The sequence below is a fragment of the Octodon degus genome, unplaced genomic scaffold (assembly GCF_000260255.1).
Source record: "Octodon degus isolate 3935 unplaced genomic scaffold, OctDeg1.0 scaffold00119, whole genome shotgun sequence".
NCBI classification, from domain to species: domain Eukaryota; kingdom Metazoa; phylum Chordata; class Mammalia; order Rodentia; family Octodontidae; genus Octodon; species Octodon degus.
The window spans coordinates 7,619,039-7,639,744 of NW_004524695.1; the positions used below are offsets into that span (position 1 = coordinate 7,619,039).

The 20,706-nt window shown below is 44.0% G+C and overlaps 1 protein-coding gene across 1 annotated transcript in view; it reads left to right on the forward strand.

Moving 5' to 3' along the window:
• Window positions 1–12,798: 12,798 nt before the first annotated feature.
• The window catches only part of Mboat1 (membrane bound O-acyltransferase domain containing 1), a 108,727-nt gene continuing 100,819 nt past the window's right edge, over window positions 12,799–20,706 (forward strand). Inside the window, exon 1 of the mRNA XM_004640153.2 lies at window positions 12,799–12,958. Coding sequence (XP_004640210.1) covers window positions 12,860–12,958 — 99 coding nt within the window. The 5' untranslated portion in view covers window positions 12,799–12,859. The remainder of the gene's footprint in view (window positions 12,959–20,706) is intronic.

Consider the following 20,706-nt stretch of genomic DNA (forward strand, 5'->3'; position numbering starts at 1 on the left):
TATTATTATTCTATATTATCTTTGTGTTGCCAATAATATTCAACACCCACAACTCACAGGAGGAGAAGTTTAATTTGTAGCCTACCTAGCATGCATGCAATCCAGTTTTCTATCCCCATCCCTACAAAAGAAGAAGTAAGAGGAATTGGAGCAGGAGTAGGAGAAGAAGGAACTCTGGTATGGAGGGAAAATGAGAGGGGTGGGAATAAGAAAAGGATGAGAGAGATCTGGGGCTGCATCTGGGGAGAAAGGGATACTGTGCAAAATTTGCCAGTGGAATTTGCCAGTGCTGAAGGATCTTTGTAAGACAGTGGTATCAGATACTTAATGTTAAGGGCTTTAAATGTCTGGATCCTGGATTTTCTGATCATTTCATTTGTTTAGTTAGTGAACACAAATAGGTGCTAAAGATGAGTGGTGAAAGAGTAAGGACCTGAAAAATCAGAAACACAAGTTGAGATTAGAGAAATGTCCAGAGCTTGACAAAATCTTACAGCTTCATTATGATTTATACCTAGAGCCTAGGGCACTCATGGGGGCGGGGCTGGGGAGGTGATTGACTCATGGGGTGTGATACGCATCAGTAGATTAGCCCACTGATCTGTTTATTGCTCAATAAACAAGGAAGAGAAGCCTGGTCTGAGGAGGTGGCTTACTGGGCCAGGGCCTGGGTCTCTAATCCTCCCACTTCCCTTGATCTCTGTTTTCCACAGCCATGCCATGTGCTGTTTCTTCTCTGTCATGTTCTTCCGCCTCGCTGCCCTGCCTTGGAGTCAGCTGACTATGGACTGAAACCTCTACAAACTGTGAGGCAAAATAAACCTTGTCTCCTTGCAATTGTCCATGGCGAGTATTGCTTCTCAGAAAGTCCCTAAGACAAGCTGGCATAGGAGTCTGCGCAGAATTAGTGATCTTAGGTGGGGGCTAATTTGTTTGAATTCCACAAGACAGATTTTGGTTAGACCTAGGATCCATATGCGTCTGTACAAGCGTATGCAAAATGTGATTCTGTCAACTTCAACTTAATACATGAATATGCTAAACAAAGAGGCTGGCAAGTTAGCATGCTTGGCAGTGCCATGAATTCTTGCTAGGTATAAATTGGTAAGGGATTTTTTTTTTTACTGTGTTTAATATTAATGGAAATAACTTTTAAAGTATAATGTTCAAAAGTGTATCAGTGATTAAGTTTTCTTCTCTATCATTTCTTATAATATGAGGTTATTAAAAACATTGAGAATCTAAAGTGAATTGGCTGAGTTCTATTTTTGGTGGTAATTTCAATGTGGTGCAAAACAGTATGTTCTGGTCTGAATATGTGCTCCCAAGTTCACATTTGATATAATCTACTGTGTGGTGGTATTTGAAGGTCAGGCTTTGGGAGGTGGTTAGGTTAGATCTGGGGACACCTGACTGTGGACTTAACCTCCAGAGTGGTGAACTCTTTTTGTTGCTTATAGATTATTCAGTCTATGGTAGTTTGTTATAGCAGCGTAATCTCCCAAGGTTTATACCCAGAACCTCATCACCACTCATCTGTTTGGTTACTAGCCACTCACTTCTGTCCTGGTCTCTTACCTGGAGTCTTGCAATGGCCTTCTAACTAGTTTCCTTGCTCCTATCCTTGTCTCCCTCAGTGTCTATTTTCAAAATGTGGCCAGAGTGATTTATATAAATAGAAACCAGACTTACTCCTCAGTGCCAATCCCTGCAGTAGCTCTCCTTGGCAGGCGTAGGAACTGCCAAGTTTATTACAATGGCCTGCAAGACACCCACAGGCCCCCTTCTCCCAGTCTCGCTGGCTCATTTCTTTCCTCTCTCATTTGCTGTCCCAGTATTATTGGCCAGATTGCTATTTCTTCCCTCCGCCAGGCCCTCTCCTGTCTTAGGCCCTGTGCTATAGATGGTTCTTCTTTCTGGAAGGCTCTTTACATATAAATCTTCTTGGTTAACTCCTTCATCTCTTTCAGGTCTTTATTTAAATGTGATCATCTTCATGAGGGAACCGTGATTACCCCGTTAAATACTGAAGCATAGTTCTCCTGCCTTTATCAGCCCCTTTGCTACATTCATTTTTCCCCTATGTGCTCATTATCATCGAACATAATAATATTGATTTTTGTTCATATCTTCCCTGGCAGAGTATAGGTTTGAAGAAGGGAGGGGCTTTGTCTGTCAATGGAAATGTAAGTCAGACACCTCGCATAGTACTTTATAAATAACAGCCCTTCAGTGAATTTGTGTTGAGTGTTAAAGTACAAAAGAAAGTTCTCTAATTGGGGAAGGCCAATTCTGAAGGAGATCTCCAAAGTAAGTCCTGTGATCAGCTAGGTTTGGATCCTCTTGGAAATTGATGAGTACCCGTTAGAATATTTTTGTGATCTCTGTGAATATCAAAACTTGCTTTACAAGATACTTTGGCAGCAATGACCAACGACTACTGAACAATGTTTAGAAATGACATGAAAGGCACAGAGTATGTGAAAAGAGCCTTGTGAATGGGGGAAAATTCCTACTTTAGTCCTGTAAATGACAAATCCCTGTATACTCAGCATCTAGGGCTGACCAGTCTAGTCTGTCAACTGACAGCTAGACAGGCTCAAAACAATAAGCTGGGTCATGGGGACTTTGGGGGAAAATAGAGGAGACAGTCATGAGTCTGGCTGGCTGCATTGATTGCCAGGAAACCATCCATCCACTGATTCCAACACAGTGTCGTGTTTGGAAACTATCACTGGCATAGGGAATTGCACTGCAGAACAGAGGGCAGAGCAAGATTGAAGTATAAGACTGAAGGAGATTCAGAGTGGTCTCTAAGAAGAAAACAAAGCCTGAGGTTCAAGTGCTAACACTATGGAGCTCCCTGCAGCCTAAGGCAACAGCGGCCTCAGCAACAACCTCCATGGGGGTAGAGAGGGTGGGAGGGACTGAGGGCAAGGTATTAGGATCTTAGGACCCAAAGCGTCTCAGCCTCCAGTGACATTGGAAGAGGCTGTCCTGGGTTTTGTTCTTTTATCTTTTACTGTAGCCAACTATGGGATCCTCACAGAATCAGTTTTTGTCTATCTCTACATCCTAAAACATTATCTTTAATCACATTTTATTATTCATAGGGCATTTCTTTGGCAATAGTAAGAATGGCAGGAGTTTATCTGTTAAAATTGCAGTACTGGACTTCATTCTTTTTTTTTTTTTTTTTTGTGGAACCAGGGATTGAACTCAGGCCCTTACGCTTGCCAGGGAAGCGCTTATTCTACTGAGCCATCTCCCCGGCCCCTAAGGACTTCATTCTTTTCAGAGCTCTTAGGTGCCCTGCTGAAGTCTGGTGATTCTCAGATAATCCATAAAGGTCCCCAGATCAGAGAAGAATCAATGTAGCAAGAACAGGAGTAACAGCTGAAACAGGAAAGCAGAAGAGAGGCAAAGACTAAAAAGTAGACACGGTGATTGAGAAAATTACCTCTCTGGGTGGAGCTGATGGCAAGGAGGACCTCCAAGGGTCCCTGGAGTCCCAGAGGGCAGCATATGGCACGAATTCATGTTCACAACAACACTCAACTCAAAACTAACTCAGTGATGATTACTAACTCTGTTCATGGGTTGTGTGAAATAACCATGTGCCATACATTTTAGGAATACCTTCTTCCCCAAAGGCTAAAGTTAAAATGTTAGTTCTCAAAGGCTTCAGCCAGAGTTAGTTTTTAAATCAATTAGTTTGTGACAAGTTATTTCACATATTATCTTTCCTTCCGTGTTTACACCAGTGACAAGAGGTGGTTGTGTCTATTTCCCTTCTATCAAGGAGGAAATTAATTGAATTAGTCACAAGACTAGGAAAAGGCAGTGCTTGTTTGCAGAACGTTTTTTTTTTTTTTTTTTCTTTAGACAGTGGGTATTAGGAGTCTTCACTACCTGCCCCGATTCTCCATCTTAGACTTTGGTGCTGAGTACTTAGGAGTTGCACAATATCATATGATAAATGTTATTCTGAGTATTTGTCTTAATAAGGTTTTATTAGCAGACTTCATGTCTGCATCCAGGTATCATTAACCAATTTCTGTCATGCATTCCTCGAGGCTGGTTCCTTCTCAAGGTTGGAAAATAGCAAATTCTGTCTTTGGACACATCAGCACCTCTTAAGAGGATCTGTGCTGATTTTACGAAAATTACTTGGTGATATAGTATCCCTCAGGGGGAAAATGTAGTAACTGTGCAATAGTAGTTAAAATCAGTTAGCTGTTCAGTTAGATGAATTTCTCTATTTTCTGAATATGCGATGATATACAAAAAAAAATTTAGCTGTGATCCCAAGTTTGAAAAATATGTTTGGCAGGTGGGCACCAATATGTGCTCCATGTAAGCATAGATCAGTTGAACTAAAAAAATAGAGCACTGATTACAAACCCTAAGTCCCCTAAATTTTTGTGGATAATGTGTAAAGCAACTGCACAAAAAGCAAGGATGATTCACATGTGGGCCCATTTTGACCACTCTGCAAATCAGCTGTAAAATTTTAAGCCTGGGTTTAATGTCCTATGAAACCAATAATTTCTGTCATTTTCCTGAAGGTAAACTCTTAGTGTAGTAAAAAGAATCTATATAGGGGCCAGGGAGATGGCTCAGTGGAATAAGTGCTTCCTTGGCAAGCGCAAGGGCCTGAGTTCGATCCCCGGTTCCACCAAAAAAAAAAAAAAAAAAAAAAAAGAATCTATATAATTATACCTAAATTTGAAATTTCTCTTTTTGCTGAATACACTACCCTCACTGACCAGGAATTTAGTATTCTTATGCATAAAATAGCGACGATGTAGGTATAACAATAAACGTGATGCTGGTAATGTTATCTGCCCTTCCGGCTTCATAGAGTTGTTGAAATGATAGAAACAAATTTTCATCGTGAACATGCAGAAGCATTACATAAATACATCATTGAAATGACATCTTTATTTTTATGTGAGTTACCACAGAAGATGGCTTTAATTCAGTCTTGTTGGCGATTATCTTTGATTCAGCCTGACTGAATGTATCATCAAAATTTTATTTCCTTAAGAGTTTATACCTTGAAAAAAAAAAGAATTTATACCTTGGTAAATTTTGAACATGGTTTTGATTCACATCTGTTGCTTGATTATCTCTAGCTGGTCTGTGTCATCTTTTTATTAGCCTTGGGTAAAATGCAAACTTCCTGAATGTGCCAGAGTATTTTTTAGATTTTTCTGTGTCTAGCATTCAATTTCATCAGGACACACAGTGCATCTCCTGGGTAATGTCCATTTTGAGCACGGCTCCAGAAGGGATAGTGCAGAAACTGACCTTAATATCAAGCCTTATCCTTCATTTATCTCTTGTCTTAGGGATATCGAACCCACAGCTTCATGCATGCTAGGCAAGTGTTGTACCACTAAACTAGGACACAGTCTTGCTAAATTGCCCAGCCTGGTGCAGCCACCCCAGTAGCTGTGACATCAGGCATATACCACCATGGCAGTATGATATGAAGGACTGCTTTCTTGCAGAGAGAGACTGAAAATGTGCCTGCGGCATGCCCCTTCTCCTCCCCCTCCCTTTTTTTTTGTATCTTAGGGAAAGGTCTACAGGCTGTTCAGGGTCTCACTACTTGATCGGACTTGTAGTGATCTGCCTGTTTACAGCCTCCCAAGAGCTGGGATTATAGGTGTGCAGCACCACGCCCAGTCTCAATTGCTGTCTCAGTTTGCCCCAGGAGCGGGGTCGGCACAACAGGTGCGGGGATTGAACCCCTGGTCCCTGCATCTGCTTGCAATTTCAATTTACATTTCTTTTTATTATTATTTATTATTATTATTTTTAATTTATTTTTTCCATAATTTTATTGAGAAATAAATAGCAATGAGACAGTTCAAACCAAACTGGTAGGACAGTTTCAATAACTAACACATTGCATACTCTCTTCCTAGTGGTTAATTGCTGTACAAGATGCAGACATGATATCCTATTTACAAACACTATTAGAACAAATCCCTCTATTCATTAAGAGAATGTAACTGTATATCTATCGTAACCATTTTGAATACACAGATACAAAATGGTCATTTATCTGTATCCCCTTTTTTGTTTAGCTCCTTCATTAAAATATTATAGGTATGTGAACTCAGCAAAATATTCCAAAATAGTCCAGTAGTCCATAATAGTATTGGGTCTTGAGCTTGACTGGCAATGATGTACAGTGTGCCTAAGGAGAGTCACATGAAGAGAAAATATTCTCTCAGGCTTTCACAGAGAGCACATTGGCCAAGCAATGGCCATGACTCATCCACATGGCTGACACTGACAAAGGATCTACAGTCTGAGGTATAGGATCTTAGGATAAATCCTGAGGGGATTTCACTGACCTTATCAGACCCAAAAGCTACAATTCTTGTTGTATAGGTCTTGTTTTATCTTGGTCTTAACCATCCAGCAGAAAAGTGTAAAAATGAAGTATAAGAAGTAAAGCCAAAAAAGAAAAAAAAAAAAAAAAGAAGTAAAGCCATGTTGTTATGTTGAGCTGTAGGGGACTCAGGTCAACAACTTCTTCTTTCTTTTTTTTTTTTTTTTGGTACCGGGGGATTGAACTCAGGACCCTGTGCTTGCTAGGCAGGCACTTATTCTACTGAGCTATCTCCCTGGCCCTTGCTTTCCCTTTTGGACAGGAAGTGTTTTGCCTGGTTTACAGGAATGACAAGCTCGCATCAGATCTGTAGGTGGGCTCCATGGAAGAGAAAGAAATGCTTTGTTTTAGAGGTGGCACCATATAATGACAAGAAGCCCAGGCTCTAAAATCAGATATGTTTTACTTAATTAACTTCATTAAGTACAATCAAGTTAGTTAAACCCTCTAAACCTGGTTTCTTATAACAGAGATGATCATAATGACCATGTGGATCATCATCAATGACACATGAAATGACTTTGTAAAAGTCCTATCTAAAATATTATAATTATCGTAAGGAATCTCCAGCTGGCAAAGAATGGAAACAGAGATACAGATGGAGGAAATGAGCAACGCGCCTGTGGTGCAGCTGCCCACAAAAGCCTGTTTGTCCTCTGAATGCTGCAGAGGCTGGATTCCTGGGACAGGCTCTGCACACGCCGGGCCCTTCTCCCCTTCACCACCTACACCCCACACCCTGGGAGAGGCTACAGCCTCTTGGGATCCTCACTAGCACTTACTGTGGGCAGGTGTAGCTTCCAACCAACTCTGAGCAGAGAAAGGATAAGCAAGCCAGAGGCGCCCGCAGTATGTGTCCTCCGCACCACTCCTGTGGCTTCTCCAGTGTGCTAAGGGAAGAAGACAATGACCATGCTGTGGAGACGCAGGCTTTACGTATAGCGGTCATAGCGGAATTGCATGTACAGTCTCTTGTTGGATCTTTATGTCAACTATAATCTCTCCTTGCTTTATTCAACCCTCAGCAATGAAACAAATATATACGTATTTCTTTTTTCCCTACACAGGAACATGGGAAAACAAAGCAACAAAAGGCCCCCCTCCAAGCTGCTCCAACTCTCCCAAGGCAAATCTAGGAGCCACTCAGTGAGAGGAAAGCAAACATCAAGTAACAGAACTTTACAAATTGATTACAGAAAAGGTAAAGAAACTTGGTAAGTTGACATGGAATTGTCACACAAAATGACCATTGTGGACAAGTACCCCATGGAGGAGCTGATCAAAGTGGTTCAAAACATAAATGACAAATTTACCAAAGATAAGAGATTCTACAAAAAGAAATCAGAGACAAAAAGAAATAAAAAAACTGTATAGAAGTTGTAATTTGTAGAAATGCCCGATGTGAAGACAAGCTTTTGGTAATTGAGGGGAAAAGGGTAAATTATGACAGATTATTCAGAGAAGCTTTAAAAATGTTAAGTGAATAAGAAAAATGTATTCAAAAGCTGTTAGACAGTTCTGAGAAGACTAATTCAAGGCTAATTGGAGTTAAAGACAAACAAGAAGACAGCACACTTCGCATAAAAATTCTCTTTACAGAAATTATAATCAAAAGCTTTTCAAGTATAAGGAAAGACTTCAACATACAGGTATGTGAGGTATACAGAACTTCAGCCAACTATGACAAGAAAAGAAACTTGGCACGATACCTCTTCATCAAATTTTCAGATGTTTATCAAAAAGAGAGAATGTTAAAAGCTGTCAGAGGAATGCAAAATAAATTCACATACAGTGAATCCTTTACTTATGCACTCAATTTGTTCCAGAGCCCTGCTTGTAACTGAGTCAACTGAAGGCTCAGGCTCTTCTACACCGCCTTCACAGTCTCCCTCCCACACATAGGCAGATCTCAGAGTCCTTAGACACTGGCCCAGGATTTTTCAAATCCATACAGAAAAATATGTTGTAGTGGTCCTTCCAGAACTTGTTAAGGGTTGAATTTGTATCTCAGACCATCTGGAAGCACAAGTGGCCAGCATTCTGGTTGCAACTTAAGACTTCAGTTGTAAGTTGAAACTAAAATTCCAGTCATAACCAAAGTTGTTCTTATGTCAGGCTGGTCATAACTAAAAGAACCACTGTATAAAGATACACCCTTTAAGGTTACTGCAGACCTCTCAACACAAACTCTAGAGGCCAGGAGAACCTGGAGTAATGTATTTCAAATCCTAGGAGCAACCGACTTCCAACCTAGATTAAGATATCCTACAAAACCTTCTTTCAAAATATATGAAGAAATAAGAACCTTCTATGAGAGAGAACAACTTTTGAGGTTCAATCTCCAAAAAATACTCAAAAATATCCTAGCATGAAGCATGAAGCCAACACAGCCTAAAATCTAGATATAGTATATACATCAGGCAAGGCAAATAGATAAAAAAGAAAAACAAACAAACAAAAGGAAATACAAGGCAGGCATCAACACAAAAAGAACAAAATGGCAAGAATAAATCAACAGTATTCTGTGATAACTCAGTGTTAACAGCCTTAACGCCATGATTAAAAGACACAAAAGACTGGATAAAAAACAGAACCCAGCAGTCTGTTGTGTTCAAGGAACCAACCTAATAAAAAGATGCTCATAGACTAAAAATTAACACATGGAAAACAATACCTCATGCACCAAGACTTGAAAAGCAAACAGGGGTAGCAGTTTTATTCTTAGCAAACTTCAAGTTAATGAAGAGGCGCTAGAAGAGGCAAAGAAGATGCCTTACTTACTAGTTAAGGCAACAATCTAACAGGAAGAGATAACAATTTTAAATATATATACACCAAAGCCTGGAACATCTACCTTCATAAAACAATACTGGTGAATACAAAAGATCAAATAAGCATGAACACAATCATAGTAGGTGATCATAATACTCTTTACCAAAGACACAGAGCAACAAAACAAATTATTCACAAGAAATATCAAAGTTAAACCACATCTTTGAACAAATGGACTTAATAGATACCTATAAATATCTATAGATATTCTTCCCAACAACAACAAAATACACATTCTTCTCACTAGCATGTGGATTTTCCTCCAAAATAGACCCCATACTAGCTTACAAAGCCTACTTCAAGGAATACAAAAACAGTCACCTGTATACTATCCAACCACTGTGCGTTGAAATTAAAAATCAAACCCAGCAAAAGCCACAACAATATTAGAAACTGGAAAAAGCGAGAAAATTAGAAAATTAGAAACAGTGTCACACTCCTGAACACTCAGTGGACTACAGAAGAAAACAAAGAAGGAATTAATAATTTTGGAAGCAAACGACAATGCCAGTACAACACATCAAATCCTATAGGACACAACAAAAGCTGTCCTAAGAGGGAAGCTCATCGCAGTCAATGCTCACATTAGAAAAACAGAATGAACTGAAAGAAACAACGTAATGATGACCCCAAGATACTCAGAAAGCAGCAGCAACCCAAATGCAAATCCAAGTTTTAAGGAAGGACATCATAAATATCAGAGTAGAAATTAATGAAATTGAGACTAAATAAACAATACAAAGAATTAAAAAACTTGGACTGGTTCTTTGAAAACAAAATGTGGTATCTATATGTATTGGAACATTAATTGGCTCTAAAGAAGAATGAATTAGAGACATTTATAGGAAAATGGATATATCTAGGAAACATAATGTTGAGTGAAATAAATCAGACACACAAATTTAAATAGTAACTACCCACAATGACTGCAATCAGTATAGCTTGTAAACATGAAATAATAATAATAATAATAGTAATAATGGTGAAAAGGGATCTAGAGAAGTAGGATAGGAGTTAGATGGGGCACAGAAGGGTACTAAAAAGAATGAAGATATGTTCAGTGCTTCCTAAGATTAATATGAAGATCGTGTACTTCAAATCTATACTAATAAAAACCCTGCTCATCCATTGTGAAACTCATTTCTCTTAGATCTGTGTCTTCTCATAGTCATTTTCATGTTTATTGTACAATAATGTCTCAGTTACTCTTCTCATTGCTGAGGCCAAATACCAGACACCCCAGGTTAATGGGGGAAGGACTGATGCAGCTCACTGTGTAGAGGTTTCAGTCTGTCTGGCTCCAAGGCAGGGTGGTGTGGCAGAGAGGCAAGGCAGAGGAGGAGCAGTCCATGGCAGGCAGGAGGTGGGGTGGTGGCAAAGCAGGGAGTAGTGAGGCAGCGAGCAGCGAGTGACAGGAGCAGACACAGCAGCAGAAGCCTCCCTTTGGGGGCCATCCTGGCAACACTACACCCAGGGCGGGCCTCCCATCCTCCACTCTCTTGATCCCAACACCTGCACTCTAAGTCCAGAGACTTGAAAGCACGTGAGGCTCTGGGGACACCTCTAACACAAGCCATAACACATGCTATCAATAGAACTATTAAGTAGTAAGGTCCACAACACTCTATAGAAATCTAAGCATAGTTTAGCTGTATTTTTTTTTTGAGACAGGGTCCTGATAATGTAGCACAACATGGCCTCAAATTTGCAATCCTCGTGCCTCAGCCTTCAGGATGCTGCATCATAGGTGTGCACATCATGCCCAGCTCAGTTACTGCATTTGAAAAATACGGTTTTAAACTAGATTATAATCTGTGCTTTGTTGTAGAGAAAAAAATAAACTTGTTCAGGATTATTTCTTTTTAAAAGAAATCTAGGCCTTTGCAAAAAGTATTCTTTGAAGTCTGAAGAACCTGCCCTTGTTTCTGGGGAAAAAAAAAGTGGTTTGAAGCATAGTAGTACCTAAACTACTTGTTTATTTCTGTTTTCTAGCAATTCACAGCTAAGTCTTCTTTCTTTCCTTTTGCTTCCATCCGTCCCTCCCTCCCTTCTTTCCTCCTTCCCTCCCTCCCTCCCTGCCTACCTGCCTGCCTCCCTTTATTTTTTAGTTTTTCAGATTGGGAGCTTGCTATGCTTCTAGGGCTCAAGTGATCTTGCTGCCTCAACCTCCCCAAGTATCTGGGACTATAGCGTCATACATTTGATTCACTGTCTCTCTGTCTCTGAAAATAGTGCTTTCAAGTCTCTTCCTGTCTCAAATGCCTTGCCCAAGCTATGATCTTGCACAAGATGTACGGTGCTTTAACTCTGTTCATTTTCCAGTATTATGTGATGTTTCATGAGTGTGTACGTTCGTCTTTCCCCTGTGCATGTGTGCACGAGTGTGCATGTGTGTGTGCCTGTATGTACATACGCGTGTATGGATTGGGTTGTAAGTGGTGAAGTGGAGACTGTGGCCTGCTTTAGGGACGGTTTCATTCCCTTGCTACTTGGCAGGGGCGGAGGAGGAACCCTAAGCAGCACAGCAATGGTGAGGGCATGGGGAGCCCTGCTTGGAGGAGAGGAAGTGGCTGCCAGCCTTCGACAGCCGGCAGTTTGATTTGAAGCTGGAGTTTGCTGCAAGTCCCTGCTGTGGTCAGACGCTCCACCACCGAAGTCTTGACTCAGAGGCAGCTTCCGGATGTTTCCTGGAGGAGCCTTCGGCCACCGGAGCTCAATTTCTTCCCTCCTTCCCTCTTTCTTTTTTCTATTACTTGGAACTGAACCCAGATTCTTTGCATTGTGCTTATCTCCCCATTTTTTTTTTTTTTCCATATTTTTGAGACAGGGTCTTTCTAAATTACCCAGGCTGGGCTTGAATTTGAGACGCTCCTGCTTCAGCCTCCCACGAAGCCAGCATTACAGGTAGAAGCGCATGGTTCTTTGGCTATCTACCATCAGCCCAGGGTACTGCTTTCCTGAAAGCTTCTTCACCCAGCAGTGCCTGGAAAGAGACTTTTAGGATTTAAGAAACAAACAAACAAACAAACAAAGTATCTCTATGTTATCCAGGTTGATCACAAACTCTTGAGCTCAAGCGACATCCTCCAGCCTCAGCCTTCTGAGTTAGCTGAGACTACAGGTGTGCACCTCCACTGCCGATTTTAGAATTTCATGTTTCTGGAAATCTCTCAGTAATCGAAAACCTTTTCCAAGTACAAAGCCAGGCAGGTGTTTGTGAGCAGAGAAGGAGCAGCCAAGGGGCCCGGGACCGCGCCTACCATAAACCAGGAAACAGCGTCTCTTAGAGGGGTCAACACTTGCGATCCAACGGATCGGAGGCCAGCAGAGCCCCGTACGCGCTTGTGGGACGCAGGGCGTGTCCCACGCGAGCGCTAGGGGCTGAGTTCGGCCCCGGAGGTAAACAGAGCAGGGCGCAGCAGGGCAGGGCACAGAGGACCTCCGCAGGCGCAGCGGGGCGGGGCCCACGATGGCCCCGCCTCCTCCCAGCTCCCGGCCAATGGGCGGCGAGCGCAGCCGAGCGGGAAGGCGCGGCCCCGCCCCCCAGTGCGCGCCCCGTGGGGCCGAGAGCGCCGAGCTGCGGCGGGCCGGGCTGGGCAGCCGCTCCGAAGATGCGGGATGGCTGCGGAGGCGCCGGCGGCCGGCCTGTCCCACCGCACCACGGGATCCACCTGCCTGCACCCGCTCAGCGAGCTGCTGCGCATCCCGCTGGACCAGGTAACCGCGGGGCCGCGGCGCCCGCGCCCGGAGGAGGCGCCTGGGTGGGTGTCACGCCCTCCGGCGCTGCTCGGCGCGTGGGTCGCGGCGCCGCACACGGGCTGTGCGAAGCGGACGCGTTGGCGTCTTCCTTCTGTGCTTGTAAGCTCCGCGGCGAGCTCTCTTGAACTTTTTTCCCCCTTGAGTTCAAGGCCTCCTCGGGCCACCTCCTTTCTCCCTTTTACTTTTTACTTTCGACACAGCGCCTTGCCAAGCTGCCCTGAATGGACTTGAGCTTTCTATCTTTCTGCCTCGGCCTCCCCGAGTGCCGGACTTACATCCCTGCGCACCACGCCCTGCGGGCCTGAAGTTTTTAAAACACCGTTTTGATTTATAATTAAATTCTGAAGTAGTGTGTTACACGAATTCAGTGTTTCTTCCATCAGGGGAGGCGTGGTTGCTTTTACTTTGGCGATCCCCTTTTAATAATAACCTGACCGATGTATTCAGTGTTGCTCAGCGCTATTGGAAGTGGACACCAGGGGTTAGACGTTAGGTGTGGGACGGGTCCAGCCGGGGTGACAGTTATTTTTGTAACCACTTTAGATGCCTGTCTGAAAGGGAGGAGCCGCACACGGGACCCTGTGGTTTTGTGGAGGTCTGGTTTATTCAGTCTGTGTATTCCTGAAGATAAGCCTGGAGGTTTGACGCACGGGAGCAGGACAGTTTAGTGGTGAAGAGCAGCCAGGAGGAGTTGCTTCCACCATGCAGGAATTATCTGCTACAACTGTAATTGCACACCACAGCCTGGGGTGCTGGTGAACACCTGTTTTCCCAGTGTTCTGGGAGGCTGAGGTGGGAGGATTTAGAGTTCAAACCCAGACCAGAAGACTTACTGAAACTTGTTCCAAAGGAAAAATGTAGCTCAGTACTAAAGGCTCTGGCCTCAATCTCTAATACCCAAAAAGTGAAACAAAACAGGCAAAATTTGCAAATGACAGCAGCAGTCCAGTAAGAAGTCTTCCAGAGTTGGGGCTGGCTTCCTTAGTTTGGGTGCCCCAGGCAGGATCAGGAGTGTGCTGATGCAGGTGGACTGAAGCCCAGCCAGGCAGGGCCCGCTGTACTGGGGCTTTTGTCTCCTGCTGAGCTCCCCTGGTTTATTTCCCCTTCTTCTCACTCCTGCTCCTTTTCTTTTCCTTCTAACCAGAGCGTACCTGCCAGCCTTTCCACTCCCGTCCTTCAGCAATGAGGAAGTGAGTTCTGGCCATTTGCCCTCTAAAGCTACTGCTTACTGCACCACCCACCTGGGTTACCTCAGGGATCTGACCATTCTCTCCCTAAGGGATCTGACACTGTCTCCCCCTCGTTTGCGAGATCCAGAAAATCAGGAACTTGGGAGAGGTGTCAGATGCTAAGGCATTGTAGCTTCCATGTCAGATTGTGTGTTACCTGCACAAACCAAGATAGTTTTTGTGCAGCCTGTCTGAGGAAAGAACTTATTTTATTTCCTCGAAGCCTTCCTTTATTCTGTTCTGGTAACTTCTGGGATCTAGACGCCTGTGTGCCATGAGGTGTACAAGGAGGAGGGGTCTGTCAATGTTTTCTGTTCCAGGGCCTTCTGTAGCTTGGCAAGCTCCTAACAATGTCAGATATAAAATCATTTCTTCAGGTAGAGACAAATGGAGCATAGTGATTTGATACAGAGGTGCCACATAGAGAAGCTTGCTGAAAACAGCATTTGGAAATGAGTCCTTGTCCACTGTGCAGACACGGAATGCCCATGGATAGTTGGCAGTGGAGCTTCCCTTACCCAGGAAGAATTAGGCAGGAGCTTTCCTTTCGCTCTTTGTGAGGAGGAAATTTGTCCCTAATCATCTTCTTGTGCTTTCTCTACTTTGGGTCATGGAGTGTAACAGGATCAGCTTTTAAACCAACCCCAGCCTTCCAAGTTTACAAAATCAACTTAGCCACCAGCTGGGATTCTGCCCTGTTGACCTCATTCATTTATGTGGTGCGAGGTTGTGTATTGGGAACTAGAAAGCTGCAAAGGAAAGAAACTGTGTCCAAGTTTTAAGGGACTTCCACCTCGTTAGTGGAGATTTTGGATGCCAAGGATCGCCTTACCTAGCAGCACCCCCAGAATTTGTGTTCGTGCATGAAGCATCAGTTCAGTTTTAAGCAGGGATTCTTTGGGTTTGATTTTTTTCCTCCCTCTCAATTTAATTCATGCAGAAAAAGGAGGAAGGAATGCAGCATCCAGCAGGAACGCAGCATCTAGCAAAGGATTTTAGAATTAAAGCAGCACAGTTTAGGAGCATTAGTGCAAGCTTGTGTGAAGGGTTAGAAGTGTGTGTGAGTGAAGACCAGCTTTACAGACCTGGCACAGGGGACAGATGGCCACACCAGCAGCGGGCTTTGATTATTCCTGTGGCCTGGGTTTCTCCGCCACATGCAGGTCACCTGGTTGGTTCCCTTGGCCATGCTTGGAAAGCTAACCTCCACTTCTTATCTAAGTCCTGCCCTTCACTGAAAGCCCAGCTCACATTGCACAGTCATTATTAAATCAATTAAATATTTATTTAATCCTATTAGTACCAGGTACTTGACCATGTGGTAGAAATTAAGTATTAAAAAAAAGCCCTGGTCTCCACTGTATAAGAGCTTATATACCAGAGAGGAGAGGAAAGGCCCTTATAAGTATGCATATGGTGCACATTCATGGACCTATGTAGGTAAATAATTTTGGCTTTGTGGCTCAGCCTTTGTCACGTCTCCTTACCCCTGCCTTTGGTAGCATGGGAACAACCACAGGTAATATGTAAACAGGTGGGGGTAGCTGTGTTCCTATAAGCCTTAGGGCCATCCAGATTTTAATTTCATGTAAATTTTGCAGTGTCATGAAATTATCTTGTTTTGATTTTTTCCCCCCAGTCTTTTAAAGCTACAAAGCATGCGTAACATGCAGGCCATATAAAAACAGCAGAGGGCTAGATTTGACTTGAAGGCTAGAATTTGCAGACTTTCACCATGTAGACCATGGAAGAGGTAGTAGGGGTTTTGAGGAGAGTGAAAGTTTATAGTTCTTTTTTTGGGGGGAGGGGATCATCCCCAGGCCCCCTCCTAATAGAATCTTGCTAAGTCAACAAGTTCCCTATACTGGGATCGAACTTGTGTCTTCCCATGTCATTCTCCTGGAGAGCTGGGATTGTAGGTGTGCATCACCATGCTGGGTTTCAAGTGGTCCTTGACTGGATTGCAGGAGGAGCTGACCAGGCTGACCATAAGGGGTTCCGGAGTATACTGGAGCCGCTGAGAAGTATCCATTTTAAAGGCATGAGTATGTGCCCATGTATGTCTTTTCTCTCTCAGCATCTCCTTTCAGGAGCAAAAGTGAAACAGACAGTTGGAACTTTTTCAGACAGGCTATTGGAAAGCTAAGCCTGGTGTTGAAAGAAGCTGACAAGTAGATGGAAGGGAGAACAGCGAGAAGGGCAACATCTAGCGACAGGACTTGGAGGAGCAGGTGCAGAGCTGGTGAGAGGACCAGGAGCTGGAATGTCCTGGGCAAGATTTCCAGAGATGCTTTTCTGGTGAGGGCAGGGCTGAGCCTCTCCTCGGCTGAGCAAGCGGAGGAGCTGGGGTGCTTGATGGCTGCACCTTGAAGCAGCCCGCATGCATTTGGAGGCTGCAGGTGGAGAAGGAGGGACTTGGGTGGTGTCTGGCCGCAGGACCAGAGAGGATGTGACATGCCCTGCCCTCGAGGAGGCCCTCAGCCTGCTCTGCACACGTTTTCTCTTTTCGTGTGAGGAGTGCAGGCCGTCTGGAGAGAGAGGAAAGGCTTTGGGGGAGGATGGTGGGTGAAAGTGTGTGAGGCAGCGGAGGGGTTCTGGAAGAGGCCCGGCCCTTCCCTCCTGACCTTGGCTTTGTTGTGGTCGTGGTAAAATAGGAGCACAGAGAGGTCAGCGGTGGGGGAGGAAGGCGGGGTAAGATGAGTCACGGAGAACCCGGAAGTGAGAAAAGCACATGGCTGCAAGTTGAGATGTGGAGCTGGTGCTGGGCTTACAGGCTGAGGGTGAGCGGAAGGGGCTCTGTGGGCAGAGGTGTCCCCCGTCCGGGGGGACCCCAGTGACAGGTCCAGAGTTTGGAGTTTGAGGAGTTCCTGGAGCCACACTCTAACGGCATGGAAAGTTCCTGAGCTTGGGAGGTGGACCACGGCTTCTGTGAGCGGCAGAGAGCGCCCCTGTGGGTGTGTTGGGGGCAAGACTGACATGGGAGCCTCCCGTGCACACAGCTGCCGGGCGCAGGGATGGTCCAGTTGGGGTGTCCCTCAGCCCCGCCTCTACCCATGTGGCCCACACGCAGCCTCTGGGCGAGCCAGGCAGTGTCTCCTCCATGCCGCAGCCTGGTGGCCTGCCTGGACAGAAATTGAAGGGAGGGCAGAGAGAGGGCCGATGTGGCCACGTAGTCCCTGCTATTTAAAGCAGAGGCCCAGTGTATTTTGTGGCTTTAACCTTCCGGTTGTGAACAACAGTTGGTCTTTGTTGTGTGCCTCAGTTTACTCACCGTGTGTGAGGCCTGGTGTGGGTCTTACACACTGTCCAGCCTCCACTTACTGATTTCTTCTCCCAGGAGCGGTCATCGCCATCACTGGTCCTTGGCCCTATGGTCACCTCATCCTGTCTGCTGCTGTCACCCTGACCTCCATCTCTATCTCCCATAAACCCAAGGAAGTCCTTTGTTTTTCCCCTCAGTTCTTCCCTTTGTTGTTGCTTTACTTAATTTTGTTATAATTTAAATTATAGAAGCGACTGAAGGTTACTCAGCACAGCATCTTCCTATAGTTTGATAAAAGATCAAGTTGGAATAATGACCCAGTTTTATGCAAGGAATAAGGCAGATGAAACCATCCTTTAAATAGATACACTGTGTCTAAAGTACCTGTGGGTTTCTAGAAAGAAAATGTACATTGTTGCTGCCCAGAGACCATTTTATTGACACTTATAACAAATAGTCTGTACTCTTATAAGTGCTCCCTGCAGTTTATAAACAGTACACCAACCGTATATAAGGTAAGAACAATAAACATGGCACCATTTCCTCTTGAAAGTTCTGGCTCGTAAGCTCTGGTGCAGTCTTCCCAGCCCTCACGGCTCCCTATCCTTGCTGTATCCTTGTGTCTCTTAGCTTGCACCATAGATACTTACTTCTTGGTCCTCCTGCCCTGCCTGAGTTTGGAAGTCTACTTTCAGTCATTACGTTTGCGTGCTGTGTGTAGGACATTGGGCTAGAATGGGGACCCAGGGCTTATCGCGGATCCACAAACCTGGAAGCACTTGTTAACTTTTGGTCCTGAAAGGAAACCTTTGTAAGGCAGCAGTCCAGGTGCTCCAGGGAAGGTGGGAGTGCCACCCCTCTGCGGAAGGACGAGGATCTGGGCTTCAAGGCCTCTGCAGAGGATGCTGCACGTGCGTGCCTGGAAGCTCTTGAGAGTGGCTGTCTTGGGAGAAGGGGACGGCACTGTGTGTTTTTGGGAGCCAGAGGAACGACTTGAATGGTATTCCAGGGAGAAGCAGTGAGAGTCCAAAAAAGAGTAACTTAGTCGTGGCAGTGACTGTTATCAAGGAAGAAAATGTTAAGAAACTGAGTTAAAAAATAGATTGTCTTGCCTGACGGGTGGAGGATTAGGGTAGCATTCGGTTCACAGAACCAGAAGGGCTCTGCTGAGCTGTGCAGAGGGGAGCTTTGGCAGGGGAAGCAGAGTGAGAACCAGAAGCAGCAAGGTCACCCCAAAGCTAGTTTCCTTGTGGACTAAAATGGTGGGGTTTTCTTAACTTAGGTGTAAAGTTTGCCTGGGTCTCTTGGCTTTTTCTCTTATACTACGGGTTGAACCCTGGACCTTTTATTTGCTTCTTAAAATTTTGATACAAGGTCTAATTTGTTAGGTTGCCCAGGCTGGGACTTACTTTGTCATCTTCCTGTCTCAGACTCCGAGAATGCTGAGATTACAGGCGTGTGGCATCAACCCCAGTTATCTGGGCCTCTTTCTATGGAGGGCTGTGAATCTGTGAAAACTGGCCTATTATCAAGTTCATTTTGTTAACGTGGCACCTGGCACCAGTGACTGTTGCAGGCGGGAGCTAAGTCCAAAACTGTGTGGATCCATAACTCTTAACACCATGGAGAGTGAAGGTTGGGCACCTCTGCACGCTTAGGACAAAGTAGGAGCCAAATAATGTTAGTTGAATTTCAAAGGAATTTTATTTACATTCTTGGTTTGGAATGGATGACTAAATTGCAGTGAAATTGGGAGCCAGTTCTTTCTATCCACAGAGTTAGGCCTTTGTATTCTGTGGACCCTTAATTTCAAGTTAACTGCACCCCTCCCCAGGATTGGAGGGTGAGCCCAGGCAGCCTCTGGGTGGCATCCCCAGTCTTATTTACTTATTTAAAATTTTGAGACAAGGTCTCCCTGAGTTACTAAATTGTCCAAGTTAGGCTTGAATTTGTGATCCTCCTGCCTTAGGCTCTTTTGGAGTGCAGGGATTATAGCTGTGTGCAATCTCTGTTTCTGTCTCTGTCTGTCTATCTCTGTCTTTTCGTGTCTCTCTCTCTCTCTTCCCTTTTTTCTTTCATACTGGGATAAACTCAGCCCCTCACCTGTGCTAACCAAGCCCTCCTACCACTGAACTACATCCATGGCCCTTTTATATTTATTTGGGTCAGGATCTCACTAAGCTGCCAGGCTGGCTTTGAACTTGCAGTTCTCCTGCCTCAGTCTTTTGAATTCCTGGGTTGACAAATGTGTACCGCTGTACCCCGCTTGAAAAGGCCTGTTTCAAGTGAAGGGTAATTCATGACTCAATTGTTGATTATTCAGTATTAATATTGGTTTGCTTAATCAAAACCTATTCCATTCCCATTTCTTTGTGTGCACTTGAAATAGCCATTACTGGCAATTATGAGTAGGGATATTACTCTTCTTTTTGCTTCAGTTGTCTCACATTAGTGCAGACAACATGGAGAAATTTGCTTCAGCAATCTACAGGCCAGTCACACACATAAGGTGCGGTCAGTGTTCTGTACCATGGGCTCTGGGCTACATTTATGAAGAAAAAAATCTCATGAAAAGATTGCATCTAGACAGCTACAAGCTGGGAATATCTTTTGTACCTTGTAAAAATTCAGGATGTGTCTTTTAGTAGTAACAGTGGCTGTGTGCTTCTGAGACCTTATATTTTAAGCCAGCCCTTTCAGTAAACAAGATAAAAGGAGAATTTGCAGCAGTTTTATTAACAGTTTTGAGTAGTTTTGCCAGGAGCAGGATAGAGATACTCGGTGGGAAAAGGAACTCCAAGCAGAGTATGTTGGTTAAAAACATGCTGTAGGAAGGATCACCAGCGCAATGAGATGAACTTACTAATCCATTCATAATGTATGTTATCAAAAAAAATTACTCTTGGGGAATCACTTACCAACTTCCTTGTAATGGTAGAGCTCTGTAACTTTTTAAAGTTATTGGTACCTAAATTTGCTTTATTAATAATACTGAACTGAGTATGGTTTTGAAAGTCCCCTGTAACCTGAAATCATTTAAAAAATATTGAATTAAGATTTCTGAGCTAATACTACTGGGGGAATATCCTCATGTAACCATAGATATTCAGTTCTTAGGCTTATTTACTGAAAGTCAACACAGAATTCAGGTAGTCTATAGTGGAAAAAATCATACTGAAGTTATTCTAAATTCTTTTTTTTTTTTTTTGGCGGAA